The sequence below is a fragment of the Oncorhynchus gorbuscha genome, linkage group LG06 (genome assembly GCF_021184085.1).
Source record: "Oncorhynchus gorbuscha isolate QuinsamMale2020 ecotype Even-year linkage group LG06, OgorEven_v1.0, whole genome shotgun sequence".
NCBI lineage: Eukaryota > Metazoa > Chordata > Actinopteri > Salmoniformes > Salmonidae > Oncorhynchus > Oncorhynchus gorbuscha.
This window is the reverse complement of record NC_060178.1, coordinates 86,214,037-86,231,951: the sequence shown is the minus strand read 5'-3', so window position 1 is coordinate 86,231,951 and position 17,915 is coordinate 86,214,037. Positions and strand designations below refer to the sequence as shown.

Genomic DNA, 17,915 nt, shown 5'->3' with positions numbered 1-17,915 from the left:
CGGTTGTGTTCATAATTTTAACAATGGAAGGTGCATTTGGAATTTATGGACCTTACATTGCTATGTACAGTATGTGAAAATGTATGTGCTATAGAAAGGAGGACAGGTGGTTGTGGGTGTAACATAGAAAGCATTCCGTACAGTCAGGCTGGTAAGATAATGCAGTATTACATCAGTATCACTGCAGCAAGGTCGCAGGTATGTTTGTGCAGTCTTGCCTACCTCAATCACCATAGGTTGGCAAGACAGTACAAACAGATCTGGGACCAGGCTAATTTCACTGTAGGCTTTAGCTTCAAAGAACCAGGGTGCCAATTTATTTCAACACCTAGATATAGAATTACATACAGTAGGTTCTATTTCTATGGTTCTGAGATCCACTCTAGTCTCCATGCAGTCAGTGTGTTTTGTTCTGTTTGTTTGCCTTTTTAGAGCTTTAATATTGTTCACTAGTATAGTGTCTATAGATCTATCTAGACCGCCGTCTGTGTATGTACTATTTTTATATCTCAAAAAAAGAAAGAACATATCAAGAAATGACCAGGAAGTGGGAGATAAAAGGAGATGTCTTTGTTTTATTGTTGCCAAAGAGATATATTTAATGAAGTCATGAGGCAAACAGGAACAGGAATATATATTTGATCTATAATGTTTTAACCCTACAGATGTAGGATCTTAATTTGAGACAGCTTGCTACAGCAGGAAAATAATCCTGCAGCAACAGGAAATGTGAATTTTGTGGGTTATAATTCATGAACATTTTTGTAGGGCTTGATACAGTTTTCAAAGAGGAAATTACAAACTTCCAAAGGCTTTTTAAACATCAAATACTCTACAATTTTGAATCGCCCTGCATTGTTGGAAAGTTCTTCTGCAACAGGTGTGATCAAATTAAGATCCTACATCTGTATAGCGAGACGATAGCCTGGGTACCAGTCTGTTTGTGTCATCATGCCACTGTAATGATGACACAAACCAACTGGTACCCAGGCTAGTGAGACAAAGGGGGTATTGTGATAAGGAGCAACATTTGGTAATGCGCTGGTTGTGATTTAAACGAGCAGGACTAGCTTAGGCATGCTGTCAGTAAATGTGCCCCACCCACACTCACTTACTGATCACATGGTTACTTTCTGTACCTTATTATGAAATATAAATAAAGTCTGTTTTACACAAGGATGTGGGTCTCATGTATTACATAGCCTGCTCTCTAGCCAACTCATAATGCTCACTTTTAAAAAATAGTATAAAAGGAGACGTGCTTTTCAAGAGTTTCTTATAAACACAGTACAAACGCACAGATAATATCTGGAATATACTCTGCAATATCACTTTATTTTCTCTAGTAAATTCAGTGTTTTTTCTATAAATGTACAGACAAATGAAACGGGATGAGAAGCAAATACATTTATAAAATATTACGAAATACAACAACTCCTTTGTATTGTTATGTATTAATGTCATACTATACAGTTGATATATGCATGAATGCTTAATATTATTGTTTTTCTGTCATTTAAAATTTGAGAATAACAGTGAAAAGCATTTGAATGCTATAACTTACAGTATTGTGTATAACATTGACCTTTTCTTTCTCCATCTCTCCTAATCTAGTGTGCGGCTCAGACTCATGTAGAAATGTGTTTCTACAAGCCGCCATGCCCTGTGCTCTTTATATTCTCCCTGATACAGGCCCTTTAACATATACTGTATAACATAGTTTACTTTGTGACAAATGTATTGCTCACACAAACAAATTCAAAGAAATTCCTCCAAATCTTACAAATCGCTAATAGCAAGAAGTAAAATACGACTAGATCATAGAACTAGACACCCACAATAAGATAGATCAAACAATTACCTTTTCTTAAGCATATGCATACATTATTAACAAGTAACAGATTCAGTTATAATTTACTGCATACAGTTTATTACTGTTTTCAAATGCTTTAATTGTATTGAAGAGGCAGTCCAAGGCTAGGTGTGCTTGAATGCTATGGATAGTTCAGTCTGCTAAAACTTGTGCAGCACATGGTCTACACTACTTGTGAAAGATTAGTCCTGTGTGTGCTTGGATTTGTCAAACAAAATCAGGGTTCTTCTTCCAATTGGCTGGCTAAATGTATCTGTGTTTCACAGCAACCAATCAGAGGCAAGGATAATAGGAAGTAGAGCATGGAGCTAATAGAGGATTGGAGGAGGAGACTGGTCATCGACAGAGATGAGAGGCCTGGGTTGGTCCTCAGTGGCCTGGGCTGGTTCCTCCTGGGGCAGAGGGACACTGTACGGACAAGAGGGAGGGAAGACGGATAGGTGGAAGGAAGGGAGGAAAACAGGAGGAAGGGATAGGGACAGAATGGATGAAAAATGGGAGGAGAGGTGGAGGGAACCAAATGATCCATTAGTTATTAAGACTAAACATTACGGAGTTCAGAGTAGAGAAGTTTGGCGAGTGAGTTTGGAGCTGCCTCTGAATGCAGATGGAGTAATGGTGAAATAAGGCTTTGATGTGCGCAAGGCAAGCGTCATGCAACAAAACCATCAACGGAGAATTAAGATTCTGTTAAGGCTCTAGTCAGTCTGTATCACTGAAGCTTTAGAAATGCGCGATAGAAATGTAAAGGTCATTTCTGATTGAGCCGACATAAGGTTTACTGTGAATGCAGTCTCCGCTATAACGCAGGAACATTGCTTTGAAATGTAAATACGCTGTAATGCTGAACATGCGCGATACATATTGAATAGAGCCCTAAATTTATATTTTCAGAATGTATATTATTATCTGGATGGAATGCACAACCAATGCCCATCCCTGATTGGTTGGCGAGACACCGAATGAAAGCACTTCAATGATGACAAATATCCACTCTTTTCTGCCAAGTGACATCACTCCTATGTGAGACAATCTGACGTAAGACAATAAAATAATGTCAACTGTTCAAGAGATAGTGGGGACTTCCAAAAGGACACCCCATTCCCTAAATAGTGTGCTGGCTCTGCAAAAGAATTATACACTATATAGGGAATAGGGTGCAATTTCAGACAAAGCCATAGAATGGGGGAATAGGCTAGGACCCTCCTCATGAAACCAGATGATGACAGGGAGGTGCACTAAGATAGCGGGAGGGAAAGATAGCAAGGCACATAGAAGGGAGAAGAAGCTGGTGAATGGCTGATGGTGACATGGGAATCATCTTGTCACTTACGAGGGGTCCGTTTGACTCAAAAGCGGGCAAACTGTTCACTCAAAAGTCCCAAACTGAAAAGGTAAACAGTCCTATGGTGTGAACATTCATGTTCATTTAAAACATTGGGTAAATCATTTAGCTTACTTTTTAATACACTGTCTAACTTCTTAGTAAACTAACCATAGCCACAGTGTTCAAATAATAATGACATATTTATAACATATTTACATTTGTTTGAACTTATAATTTACATAAACAATTAATCATTTAAAGACAGCAAAACATATTCAAAACACTGTTTTCACATAAGTCTACTGTAAGTTACTGTAAGAAAAGCTACAGAATATTATTGTAAATTCCAAATAAACTGGTTTAACAGTACATTCCTGTAAAGAGATGCAGTTAAAAACGGTTAAACCAAAGTTTCTTTGGAATTTACGGTAACATACTGTACTTTTTTATACAGTAACTTACAGGTAACTTGCTGCCAGTAAGTTACTGTAAAAACAACAGGACTTTTTTTTACTGTGTATGTTTAGTTTGACATATTTTGACAAAACCGCAACTGATGTTAATAACACTAAAGTTAATCTTAGGCTATTATACCATTCACCAAAGCGTGTTACTCCCCAAAATGCAATTTGTTCAGTACAACAAAACAAAAGAACCAACATAAAAAAGTTACAAGCAAATAGAGAGGAGCGAGGCAAGCAAGCAAGCAGGCACACACAAATAAACAGGCATATGACACGTACACAAACATTCCACCAATCAAATGTCCACAGAGTACTGTAAATACAGACAACCGTTAAATGGCATGATACCCAGAGCAGGTTAGGAGGACTCACAGGTAAAGTTCATCTACAGTAAGGAAAAATACCTCTTTTGGAGCAGCAGGAGGAGCTGGCCGGCTAGGGTATAGCGGTGGATCGGGGGTTGTTTGGATAGTTCCGCTAACACTTTGTTTGGATAGTCTCCATACAGATGTTCAGTAAATATTCAAACTGTTTAACAAAATATCTACTAACCCTAGTTCCACCCACAAACCCTAACCCTCACAAGCTGCTATAAAACAACAAAGAAGCAGTTTGAGCATCTATAGACCATCGATAGGTGACTATAAATAAAACGGGACCTACTGTACTGTACTAGAAAGGGCAGTGGGTTGACCACAATCCTGAAAATAACATTGAGATAGAAGGTCACAGCAAATGTGTAAAGTAAGGTGGAGTGAAGCACTGCATGCATGAGGTAGTGGGAGAGGAAGCTAAGGTGACGACTACTACTAACTTTGAACACAAACTAATTTGTACAATAGTAATATGGTTATTGTGGAAACACTTTACTTGACACACAGCATCATAACACGTTATGACACGGTCATAGCCATGTCACAATTAAGTGACAATGCCTGAGAAGCAGGTGTTTGGAGGATATATTGGTACAGGTGTTGTTAGGCCCGAGATGAAGTCGAGGTCTGGCGAAACGTTCCAATATATCCTCCAAACACCAACTTTTAAAAATTCAAATAATGAATAATAATATTTTCATTCAATTGTTATTTTGATGAATGTATTCACTATTTAATTATTCCACAAGATATAGTCCCTACACAAATTATTCCACAAGATATAGTCCCTACACAAATCTAGGGTTGCTACCCAAGCCGGTTGGTCGTTCATTCTATCGGTTCGGTTGCTAGAGACGCTTCAGTCTTTTTGTTCTGTATCTATGGACGCGACCCAGTCGCGCGTTCTAAATGTTTTATTGACATACTGGCTGGCAACGTTCTTACCCCTTGCTTGCTAGCTAGCCAACTACGGCTAACTTAGTCACGTCAAAAAGTGCAGCCAGAATAACAGTAGCCACATTTGGGTCTGTTTAAGCTATTTTCTAGTGACATTTATTTGGATACATCCATAACACTGAGCTAATGCAGCGAGATTTTGCCTGGCAAAGAACATGTGCTGACTCGTCAGGACAACAACACAGCTAACACAATCACTTCAAACTGAAGCTGGAAAGACTGCAAACTAGCTGCACCTCGTTTCGTTTAAAAAAAATTCAATGGACATTTCTTTGTATATATCCATACAAATGATGCCAGCTGATTCATGATTTCGACTGGCTGAGAAACGCTGCCCGTCTCATCCCGACACCCGACTCGTTCATTGCTTTGGGACAGCTGGAGATCGAATTTGAATACTGAAACAATGTTGGAAATGTCGGAGAGACAGACTACAAGGTTCATACAAATATCTGCTGTTGAAAACTAAATGTCAGTATAAAATAAATGTGAGATAATGTCTATATACTTTTTATAGAGCAGATCAAGTTTATAAAGTGCCTGGCTGGACTGATGAGACAGTGGACTGCTCAGTCAGATGTCAACAATATGTTTGTTATTTTAAAATGTTCTGAAATTGACCACATTGAATTATCATTGTAATTGTGCACACATTGATATCAGACACACACCGACCCCAACGAACGCTATGTTTCTGATGACTGGGATAAATGTAGGAGTAGATTTTAGGAGCAAGACAAGACACCCTCCTTGTGACTGCTGACTGACATAAGGGCAGTATGTAATAGGCATAATTATATGATTATGATCGTCATAATGATTCTTGACAGTGTTATAAAAGGCATTTTCTTAGTCCAAGTAAAGTGACACAGGAAGGCCATAATGCTTTATGACAGTGTCATAAAGTGTATTTTCTACAAGTTATTTAAAATATGATGGAAAAACAAACAGGGCTGTAAAGAATGAATTACAACAACAGCAAAGGACTTAAGACAAAAGGAATGTTCTTGAACCCCCCCACACATTTGAATAAATGTGGATTTTGACACTCGCATGTAGGTGTCATAACCAGCCATAAAATAATGCAATAATGCAGTATGTCACAACAGGTGTAAATATATTGGTCATGACAGTGTTATGACTATATTAAGACAGGTTGACAAGTTATGTCAGTTGTTATGACATATTATAACATGGTTATGACCGTGTCATGTGTTGTGACACTGGGTGTCAAGTAAAGTGTTACCATTAGTGTTATGACCATATTATGACAGGTTGACAAGTTATGTCAGTTGTTATGACATATTATAACATGGTTATGACTGTGTCATGAGTTGTGACACTGGGTGTTACCATTAGTGTTATGCATTTGGATTAATAATTAATTACTTCATCCATTACCAAGTTTGTATTCCCCAAGCATCTTAAATACTTGTTCTACTGCAACACATAACAGGTGTTATAGATTACTCAACCAATGAGAAGAAACTATTGTTGGCCTTTAGCTGTATATCATGTTAGACAAATAAACTAACTTCCCAATTAAGCATAACGGTCTTTAAAATAAAGAAGTGTTATGTTAAAAGTCCCCTGAGATTGCAAAGGCCTTAGAGATAGATGTGCATGAATAAGGGTACAGAAATACAATAGAGTGCTCAACTGAAATAATATTTATTAAGCTTATTTTTATAGTAGAAAGTCACCATACATTTGAGGTCATTTTTCAACATTACACTATTTTGGTGTCCCCCAAAGCATGCACATCAATATCAATCATTCTCTGTACATTATTCCAATTAATCTTCACAACAAAAAATGCATTGTTCCAAAAAATGTAATCACAAATGATAGAAGAATACTATATTGTATTATTATTTTTTACACAGAGTGGGTGTGCCATCTCTTCAGATGTTGCAGTCTGATCACTCATACCTTAGCCTTATTCTAGTGGAGAAAGAAGAAACATTGGCAGCTTCCGGTCGTAGTAACTCGTTTGAGAGCGCTTTTGTCTCTACATTTATCAAAACACAGATAGACAGAGAAGGGGGTTGGCAAAGCTGGGGGAAGACAGGAATTACACACATACAGCAAGAAGGACAGGGAGCAAGAGAGACACAGCAAGGAGACATTTTGTTTGTGGCAGGGAAGGAGTTTTGGGTAGTACAGTTTGGCAGTAAATGTCACTTTTTCTCCCTTTAGCAAATTATAACAATTGGGTCAATCTAATAGGATTTCAAGGGGAATTCAAAGATAAGTGCTGTCATTGCAAATAGCCTCATACTTAGCGGCAATCATTTCTGATTTGGACAGGACAGGGGTTGATATCGACAGGTACTGACAGACAAACAAACAGACTAGCGTCGTTCTTTATTCAGCACACAGAAATAACAGACATACATATTTTATCCTGCCTCAGATACAGGTCTTTTACTACAAAGACTAAAGTACAAGAAGGCTGAACAAAGTTACAATAACAAATCAACCCATCTCCCTTTTAAAGGTTTCTCATTGTGTATTGCAAATATGTGTCAAAATAGCAAGAGACACAGTACATGCAAGCATATTTATTAAGAAGGTCTAAATGGCTATCGATCCAATTCAGTTATTGCCATAATTTGCAGTTGTGCTGTTGGCAAATGATGACTCTTTTAAGGGCATCTGACCCATTTATTGTCTCCAAGGTTTCTGTACAGTATATACCTGGGCAGACTAGAATTACCTATTTGTTCTGTGACATATGGTAATTGCACAGGGGACACGATTAGATTGAATGGTTTATAGATAGAAAACATGTATTGATGTTGCTCCCAAATCATTATCCTATTGTATGCACAGCAAGAGACACGGTCTAGTAAATTATTAAAGCTATTTGTAAACAGTTGGCAGCCAGGCAGCACTGATTGAAGGGGATGAGAGAGAATGAGAAGAGAGGGTGTTGCTTTGGCAACATGGTTTATGCACCACGGGCCCTATTCAGACTTGAGATAAGTTGACTTAACATGGACTTAAGTCAAATAATGTGGAATGAACTCCATGTTTTCTTGACTTAAGTCCTGCTTAGCAAAGGTCTGAATCGGGCCCCATGAAATATAGCACCTTTGTCGTGGGATGGCAGAGGTGTAGAACAGGTATCTGTTGTCTTTTCTTTCATGCATGAATGAACGGTAAACCCTACTCAGAGCCTTGCATCTCTTTCTTTCAGGGTTGAGGGTTGTTGTTTTTACCCATTCAGTCTTGATAAAGTACAGTATGTTGATATTCAGACAAAACCACAATACTCAGAGGCCCCGTAGTACATGGATATCAGAACAAGGTGTCTTTCACACTGCCTGATAGACCTCAGACATCATAAAACATATTACTTTGTGGCTAATAATAGTAATAATAACATGATAATACAAGTAATTTGGTTTTTAAGTTGCGTTTTGATCAACTGATATAATCAATAGGCATATTAATTATTACACCCCGGCCATCCTACAATCTAAGCTTGATGCCCTCAATCTCACACAATTTATCAATGAACCTACTAGATATAACCCCAAATCCGTAAACACGGGCACCCTCATAGATACCATCCTAACTAACTCACAATTCAAATACACCTCTGCTGTTTTCAACCAACATCTCAGCGATCACTGCCTCATTGCCTGCATCCGTCAAACGCTCCCTAAAACACTTCTGCGAGCAGGCCTTTCTAATCGCCCTGGCCGGGGTATCCTGGAATGACATTGACCTCATCCCGACAGCAGAGGATGCCTGGTTATTCTTTAAAAGTGCCTTCCTCACCATCTTAAATAGGCATGCCCCATTCAAAAAATGTAGAACCAGGAATAGATATAGCCCTTGGGTCACTCCAGACCTGTCTGCCCTTGACCAGCACAAAAACATCCTGTGGCGTTCTGCATTAGCATCAAATAGCCCCCGTGATATGCAACTTTTCAGAGAAGTTAGGAACCAATATACACAGGCAGTTAGGAAAGCTAAGGCTAGCTTTTTTTAAACAGAAATTTGCATCCTGCAGTACAAACTCAAAAAAGTTCTGGGACACTGTAAAGTCCATGGAGAATATGAGCACCTCCTCCCAGCTACCCACTGGTCTGAGGGTAGGAAACACTGTTACAACCGATAAATCCACTATAATTGTGAATTTCAATAAGCATTTCTCTACGGCTGGCCATTCCACCTGGCTACCACTACCCCGGTCAACTGCCCGGCACCCTCCACAGCAACCCGCCCAAGCCCCCACCATTTCTCCTTCACCCATATCCAGATAGCTGATGTTCTGAAAGAGCTGCAAAATCTGGACCCCTACAAATCAGCCGGGCTAGACAATCTGGACCCTCTCTTTCTAAAATGATCTGCCGAAATTGTTGCAACCCCTATTACTAACCTGTTCAACCTCTCTTTCATATCGTCTGATTCCCAAAGATTGGAAAGCTGCCGCGGTCATCCTCTTTAAAAGGGGGGGACATTCTAGACCCAAACTGCCACAGACCTATATCTATCCTACCCTGCATCTCTAAGGTCTTTCGAAAGCCAAGTTAACAAACAGATTACTGACCATTTTGAATCACATCGTACCTTCTCCGCTATGCAATCTGGTTTCCGAGATGGTCATGGGTGCACCTCAGCCATGCTCAAGGTCTTTAAACGATATCATAACCGCCATCAATAATAGGCATTACTGTGCAGCTGTATTCATCGACCTGGCCAAGGCTTTCGACTCTGTCAATCACAACATTCTTATTGGCAGACTCAACAGCCTTGGTTTCTCAAATGATTGCCTCGCCTGGTTCACCAACTACTATTCTCTGATAGAGCTCAGTGTGTCAAATCGGAGGGCCTGTTGTCCAGACCTCTGGCAGTCTCTATGGGGGTGCCACAGGGTTCAATTCTCGGGCCGACTCTCTTCTCTGTATACATCAATGATGTCGCTCTTGCTGCTGGTGATTCTCTGATCCACCTCTACGCAGACGACACCATTCTCTATACTTCTGGCCCTTCTTTGGACACTGTGTTAACTAACCTCCAGACGAGCTTCAAAGCCATAGAACTCTCCTTCCGTGGCCTCCAACTGCTCTTAAACACAAATAAAACAAAATGCATGCTATTCAACTGATCATTGCCCGCACCTGCCCGCCCATCTAGCATCACTACTTTGGACGGCTCTGACTTAGAATACGTGGATAACTACAAATACCTAGGTGTCTGGCTAGACTGTAAACTCTCCTTCCAGACTCACATTAAGCATCTCCAATCAAAAATGTAATCTAGAATCGGCTTCCTATTTCGCAACAAAGCTTCCTTCACTCATGCTGCCAAACATACCCTCATAAAACTGACCATCCTACCGATCCTTGACTTCGGCAATGTCATCTATAAAATAGCCTCCAACACTCTTCTCTGCAAACTGGATGTAGTATATCACAGTGCCATCCGTTTTGCCACCAAAGCCCCATACACTACATACACTACTCAGCCCCGCCCTATCTCAGCTCGCTGGTCACCATAGCATCACCCACTCGTAGCACGCGCTCCAGAAGGTATATCTCACTGGTCACCCCCAAAGCCAATTCCTCATTTGGTCGCCTTTCCTTCCAGTTCTCTGCTGCCACTGACTGGAACGAACTGCAAAAATCACTGAAGCTGGAGATTCCCATCTCCCTCACTAGCTTTAAGAACCAGCTGTCAGAGCAGCTCACAGATCACTGCACCTGTTCATAGCCCATCTGTATACAGCCCATCTATCTACCTCATCCCCATACTGTATTTATTTATTTTGCTCCTTTTGCACCACAGTATCTCTACTTGCACATCCATCTTTTGCACATCTACCATTCCAGTGTTAAATGCCATATTGTAATTACTTCGCCACCATGCCCTATTTATTGACCTAATTTGCACTAACTGTATATATACTTTGTTTTCTTTTTTTTCTACTGTATTATTGACTGTATGTTTTGTTCATTCCCTGTGTAACTCTGAGTTGTTTTATGTGTCGAACTGCTACGCTTTATCTTGGCCAGGTCGCAGTTGCAAATGAGAACTTGTTCTCAACTAGCCTACCTGGTTAAATAAAGGTGAAATAAAAATAATAATAATTAATCATCCATTTTATTTTATGGTACATTTATGTACAGTACATATTCATTGCCATCTATTTCATTGGTCACCTGCCCTCATAAATTCAAATGAAAAATGAACATTTACATTTGAGTTATTTCACTACATGTGATACATAACCTCTCATTTAAAGAGGGATATTAGAAGTTACCCGAAGGACCTCACAGTCTGTAATGTAAAGTCACTGTCTGAAGCATAAGAAGACACAGTATACTGTAGATGAACTTGAACTTTTTGATCATCATACATGATCATCTTTACATTAATAAAACAATCCCCTTTGGATTACCATTTTGATTTACACTGGTAATATAAATCCTTCATCTTTCAGCCTTGATTCTGCTGGAGAACACCGAAGATTATATTTAAAAACATTTGTTTAATTTTATTGTATGTTTGCAGAGGAAGAAATCCCGATTAAATAGAAAAGACATGTACATGCATGAAAGACAAGCTAAAGATTTGACAACTGTTCCTCCTCAGACAAAGTCCATCATTCCAATGATTTTAATAAGGATGGCTCAGGATGGTGTCAGTCCTTTAGCGTGGGGTTAGTTGGTTCTGCTTTGTGGTTCTGGTTCCACCAGTGCTTGGCCTGGGAACTGCAGCGTAGCGTGGAAGTGCAGGGTGTGTGGAGGAAGAGTATAGGGGGAGAGACAAGTCTGCCCCTCGGTGGGATGGAAGGGAGAGGACGGGGGGGACGGGGGGACGGGGGCAGGGAAATGGACTGGTAAGCTCAGGTGGAGAGGGGAGTGTTGTGGTAGATTAGAGAGAGGGCAAGAGAAGAGGGCTGAGGGTTAGAGAGAGGGTGGAAGAGGAGGATTGAGGGTTAGAGAGGGGGTGAGAGAGAAGGCGGGAGAGGAGGGGTGAGGGTTAGAGAGAAGGCGGGAAAGGAGGGGTGAGGGTTAGAGAGAAGGCGGGAGAGGAGGGGTGAGGGTTAGAGAGAGGGTGGGAGAAGAGGATTGAGGGTTAGAGAGGGGGTGAGAGAGAGGGGTGAGGGTTAGAGAGAGGGTGGAGTGGAGGATTGAGGGTTAGAGAGAAGGCGGGAGAGGAGGGGTGAGGGTTAGAGAGAAGGGGTGAGGGTTAGAGAGGAGGAGTGAGGGATAGAAAGTGGGCGGGAGAGGAGTGAGGGTTAGAGAGAAGGCGGGAGAGGAGGGGTGAGGGTTAGAGAGGGGGTGAGAGAGGAGGGGTGAGGGTTAGAGAGAGGGGTGAGGGTTAGAGAGAATGCGAGAGAGGAGGGGTGAGGGTTAGAGAGAATGCGAGAGAGGAGGGGTGAGGGTGAGAGAGGAGGGGTGAGGGTTAGAGAGAGGGTGAGAGAGGAGGGGTGAGGATTAGAGAGAATGCGAGAGAGGAGGGGTGAGGGTTAGAGAGAGGGTGAGAGAGGAGGGGTGAGGGTTAGAGAGAGGGTGAGAGAGGAGGGGTGAGGGTTAGAGAGAGGAGGGGTGAGGGTTAGAGAGAGGGTGAGAGGAGGGGTGAGGGTTAGAGAGAATGCGAGAGAGGAGGGGTGAGGCTTAGAGAGAGGAGTGGTGAGGGTTAGAGAGAGGGTGAGAGAGGAGGGGTGAGGGTTAGAGAGAATGCGAGAGAGGAGGGGTGAGGCTTAGAGAGAGGAGGGGTGAGGGTTAGAGAGAGGGTGAGAGAGGAGGGCTGAGGGTTAGAGAGAGGGTGGGAGAGAAGGGGTGAGAGTGACTGGCGAGGAGGGCTATTGATGAGGGATTGCAGAGGTGCCTGGCAGGCAGTCAGTCCTATTGCAGCAGCAGCAAGCTGAGTCTGTGTCTGTCTGTGTGTCTGTCTGTCCCTTCTCACACTGTTGAAATCAATTTCGGAACTGTTCCCCCTTCGGAACTGTGGAACAAAAGAGAAGGAGAAGCTTCCAGGTAGGTGGGGTATATAGGCACTCAAAGAAACAACAGTGGAGCAACACATCCACAGCCAAATACAGTTGGCCAATCCACAGGCATGTACTGTAGTTTGGCCAACTTTGGAGCTGGGTGTCATGTTACTGCCTCTGTCTGAACATTCCCTTCATCCAATCTCAACGACTATTTCAATATCATAGTATTTCATACAGTAAACATAACATTTCCCCAGAGGTATACGGGAGGAGACAGTACAATATTTTTAATTTTATTTCCCTGACTTCAAATGTAAAAACAGGAAAAATAATGTAAAAATAACCCAAATTAAACTTAACGATAAAAGCTCATGCAAAACATATGTTTCAAGGTAAAAGGAAAAAACATTGAGGTAAAATACTTATTAGGATAAATGGGATAAGGATAAGTGATTCCCATTGGTCCAACATGGGTTGAGGTGGACCACCATTGGGCTTTTGGGTACCGGGTCCAGAATCTCACCTCTTACTGTGATCGGCTGGCCCAACTGTCAGTATCAAACAAACCTAAACCAACCTTTTTATCCCACATGATCATGATAATATCATAGCTAAGTCTCATAATCAAATTAGTCGGGGAGAAAACAGAAACATAAATCACAGAAAGGAAACCATTAAAATGGAAAATAACACAACAAAAACCTGATGTGTCCTTGTTTGTAGTTTGACAGTTGATGTTGTAAAGTCAGAGTTCCTATCAGTGGAATGACCTGCCTACTTGTACTGGCTACTCTTTGATACTGTATATGTAATGCATCCCCAGTCTTTCTAGTGCAATCCTGTCCAAACCTTACCAATTCAGTATCACAATCAAAGGTATTTTTTTGTATCATATAGAGAGAAGAGTGAGCTTACCTTGTTGAAAAACGTTGCTCATACTCTTCAAGTCCTTGCTGTTGAGACAAAGACAAACCACTTTTCAGTCATCGAGTCATTGCCACTTTTGTGTCACACTGGAAACTTGAGAATTCATGATAACAGTATTGCTTGATTGGCAATCCAAAACAGTAGCAATTGATTTGCTGGCTATATTGTACTGCCATGTTAGACAAGGTAGACAGACAGACAGGTAGGCTACTGTCCAATGTATCTCAGTCGATAGCATGTGGTGCTTACAATGCCAAGAACCGTGGGTTTGATTCATGCTAGGGCCACAATTAAGAAGCATTTATGCATACAGGACTTTATGTTGCTTTGGATAAAAGTGCTAAATGGCCTATATAAATATGATATTATCGGTCAATGAAGTGTTGACAGTTGACATACTGATATGAGCCAGTAGGGGGCACCAGCAGAACACCATTGCCTTTAGTCAGAGTGATACAACTATAGAACTAACAGAACTGTCTGTTGTAACTATCTCTATTCTCTCAGAACGCCACTAGAGACATATCCCTAAAATTATTTGAGGTGGGAAAACAAGACAAAGGAGTTGTTACGTGACTATCTGAGCAATTAGAGACTATTATCATGCCCACGTACAGTACCTCTCCACCTCCTCCTACCCGAAAGCCCTGTAAAGGGTTGAGTTTGGAGGGTTTTGGTGTTACATAATGTGACATAGCTCCCGCTCACTCTCGCAAACAGTGACAATGTGTGTGTGTCTACAGTCAGCTGGGCCAGTCCCTCTTCATGTTATCAGCGGGCTCCTGTCACAACTACTTTCGTCAGTACCAGAGGCAGCCAAGCAGCAAGCAGCCTTCTCCAATCTGGGCTCTGTCATCTCTGTGAGGCCAGTCACACACCACATGCACGCACGCACACGGGCGGACAGACACACACAGACAGTTAGATTCAGAAACACATGCTCGCACACACAGATTGTGTGTGTGAGGCAGAGAGGAACTGATCCCCTGTTTACGTAAGTTAATGGGCCAGAACGTGAGAAAGCTGTGTTGAGTGAGACTAGGGACCTGGTGTACTGGTAAAACACACAGCCTGTCAGCCTGTCACATTGATGGGTGACTCCTATATAAACTGAACAAAAATATAAACACAACATGTAAAGTGCTCGTCCTATGTTCCATGAGCTGAAATGAAATATCCTAGAAAAGATCCATAAGCACAAAAAGCTTATTTCTTATAAAAAATATTGTGCCCAAATTATTTTACGTGCCTGTTAGTGAGCATTTCTCCTTTGTCAAGATAATCCATCCACCTGACAGGTGTGGCATATCAAGAAGCTGAATAAAAAACAACATGATCATTACACAGGTGCACCTTTAGCTGGGAACAATAAAAGGCCACTCTTAGTAGTCTTGTCACACAACACAATGCCACAGATGTCTCAAATTTTGAGGGAGTGTGCAATTGGCATGCTGGCTGCAGGAATGTCCACCAGAGCTGTTGCCAGAAAATGTATTGTTCATTTCTCTACCATAAGCCGCCTCCAATGTCATTTTAGAGAATTTGGCAGTACGTCCAACTGGCCTCACAACCGCAAACCACGTGTAACCACAGCAGCCTAAGACCTCCACACTCAGCTTCTTCACCTGCGGGATCATTTGAGACCAGCCACTCGGACAGCTGGTGAAATTGAGGAGTATTTCTGTCTTTAATAAAGCCCTTTTTTGGCTGTATTAAACGTATTCTGATTGGCTGGGCCTGCCTCCCCAGTGGGTGGGCCTGGCTCCCAAGTGGGTGGCCCTATGCCCTCACAGGCCCACCAATGGCTGTGCCCCTGCCTAGTCATGTGAAATCCATAGATTAGGGTCTAAAAAATGTATTTAAATTGACTGATTTCCTCATATGAACTGTAACTGAATAAAATCGTTGAAATTGTTGCATGTTGCATTTATATTTTTATTTGGCTGTATCTAGCTAAGTGAGCTTGAGTAGTGTATGTACAGTATTGTATGTACTGTATATATAATACTAATACATGCCACATCACCAACAACCTACCATGGTCCAAACACACTAAAGCAGTTGTGAAGAGGGCACGACAAAGCCTATTCCCCCTCAGGAGACTGAAAATATTTGGCATGGGTCCTCAGATCCTCAAAAGGTTCTACAGATGCACCATCAAGAGCATCCTGACTGATGGCATCACTGCCTGGTATGGCAACTGTTCGGCCTCCAGAGGGTAGTACAGAGTGTAGTGCGTACGGCCCAGTACATAACTGGGGCCAAGCTTCCCGCCATTCAGGACCTCTATACCAGGAGATGTCAGAGGAATGCCCTTCAAATTGTGAAAGACTCCAGCCACCCTAGTCATAGACTGGTCTCTCTGCTACCGCACGGCAAGAGGTACCGGAACATCAAGTCTAGGTCCAAAAGGCTTCTTAACAGCTTCTACCCCAAAGCCATAAGACTCGTGAACAGCTAATCAAACGGTTACCCAAACCCATCTTGTACCCTGCTGCTACTCTCAGTTTCAAGGTTTGTGCATATAAACTTCCTGTGTGTGTTTCTATGTGTTTAACTATACAAGGTCAAATGCTATTTCTAGGGGATTTAGGGTTAAGATTAGAATTAGTGTTACGGTTAGAATTAGGTTTAGTGTTAGGAACTAGAGTTAGTTTTAGGTTTAGGGTTAGGTTTTTGGATTAGGGTTAACAGTGTAAAACTAAAATAAAAAAATCATTCAGTTAATAAAGCCGTATACAAACATGGTCTCTTTTTGCATTCTTGAGTAAGGCAGCTCCAAAATGCAGGTGTTTCAGCCTAGCTCAGTGCGTTCTGTGGTGGTGGGGCAGCTAGCGGAAATACGGAGTGTTTTCTCCAGTTGCACCATGATTGGCTCGGTGTTCTTGCACTCATGGGGACACTATATCACCGTTAAATCTAGGGTAGAGGGTAGAGCTAAAAAAATCAAGCCCATTGGGTGCTGCCATAGAGTTACATTAGAAGTGCCCATCCAAGAAGGCTCAAGGTCATTGACCACAGATTAAATGACGTCAAATCACGTAATATCTACTGTAGCTTTGATTGGACTGATCATGTCAACATCATACTTTCAAAATCTTAGCAAGCAGTCATCCTCATGAATCAAGTTGACAATCTACTGGCAAATCCTTTTTAATCCTTGTCATATGAAGAGAAATAATGAAGAGAAATTATAGATAAAAAGTATTGGTATTCAGCGGCCATTGGACAAAAGCATTACACCACAAGTTGGAAATCGCAAATTGGTGGTTTGGAAGGAATCAGTGGCAAACTGCAAGCATTGCAAAGCAATCACTAGCCTGCTATTCTGTGGAGGGGGTGTGTGGTCCCAATTCTGGGTTGTAGGGTCTCTTTTCCAAGCTTAAAATGATACACATTCAACATTCTCCATGCTGTGCTCTTATGTGTTTTTCGCCGCGTTATTTGTAAGTTATTTTGTACATAATGTTTTTGCCACCGTATCTTACGGCAAAAAAGAGCTTCTGGATACAGGACAACACCTCGGACTCACCTCGGATTAGACAAAGAGCTTCTGGATATCAGGACAGCACCTCGGACTCACCTCGGATTAGACAAAGAGCTTCTGGATATCAGGACAGCACCTCGGACTCACCTCGGATTAGACAAAGAGCTTCTGGATATCAGGACAGCACCTCGGACTCACCTCGGATTAGACAAAGAGCTTCTGGATATCAGGACAGCACCTCGGACTCACCTCGGATTAGACAAAGAGCTTCTGGATATCAGGACAACACCTCGGACTCACCTCGGATTAGACAAAGAGCTTCTGGATATCAGGACAGCACCTCGGACTCACCTCGGATTAGACAAAGAGCTTCTGGATATCAGGACAGCACCTCGGACTCACCTCGGATTAGACAAAGAGCTTCTGGATATCAGGACAGCACCTCGGACTCACCTCGGATTAGACAAAGAGCTTCTGGATATCAGGACAGCACCTCGGACTCACCTCGGATTAGACAAAGAGCTTCTGGATATCAGGACAGCACCTCGG

The 17,915-nt window shown here is 41.7% G+C and overlaps 1 protein-coding gene across 6 annotated transcripts in view; it reads right to left on the bottom strand.

Annotated features, from left to right (window-relative positions):
- Positions 1-553: 553 nt before the first annotated feature.
- The window catches only part of LOC124038466 (brain-specific angiogenesis inhibitor 1-associated protein 2-like), a 185,740-nt gene continuing 168,378 nt past the window's right edge, over positions 554-17,915 (bottom strand). For 4 of the 6 annotated variants that reach the window (XM_046354380.1, XM_046354384.1, XM_046354385.1 and 1 more), the window contains 2 exons: positions 13,868-13,905; positions 555-2,281 (listed from right to left, as the gene is read on the bottom strand). In XM_046354380.1, the coding sequence (XP_046210336.1) occupies positions 2,182-2,281; positions 13,868-13,905 (138 nt within the window). In that variant the 3' untranslated portion in view covers positions 555-2,181. Of the gene's footprint in view, positions 2,282-3,206; positions 3,260-12,724; positions 12,964-13,867; positions 13,906-17,915 lie in introns of those variants that run through there. The other 2 variants (XM_046354383.1, XM_046354382.1) reach the window with 2 other exon arrangements.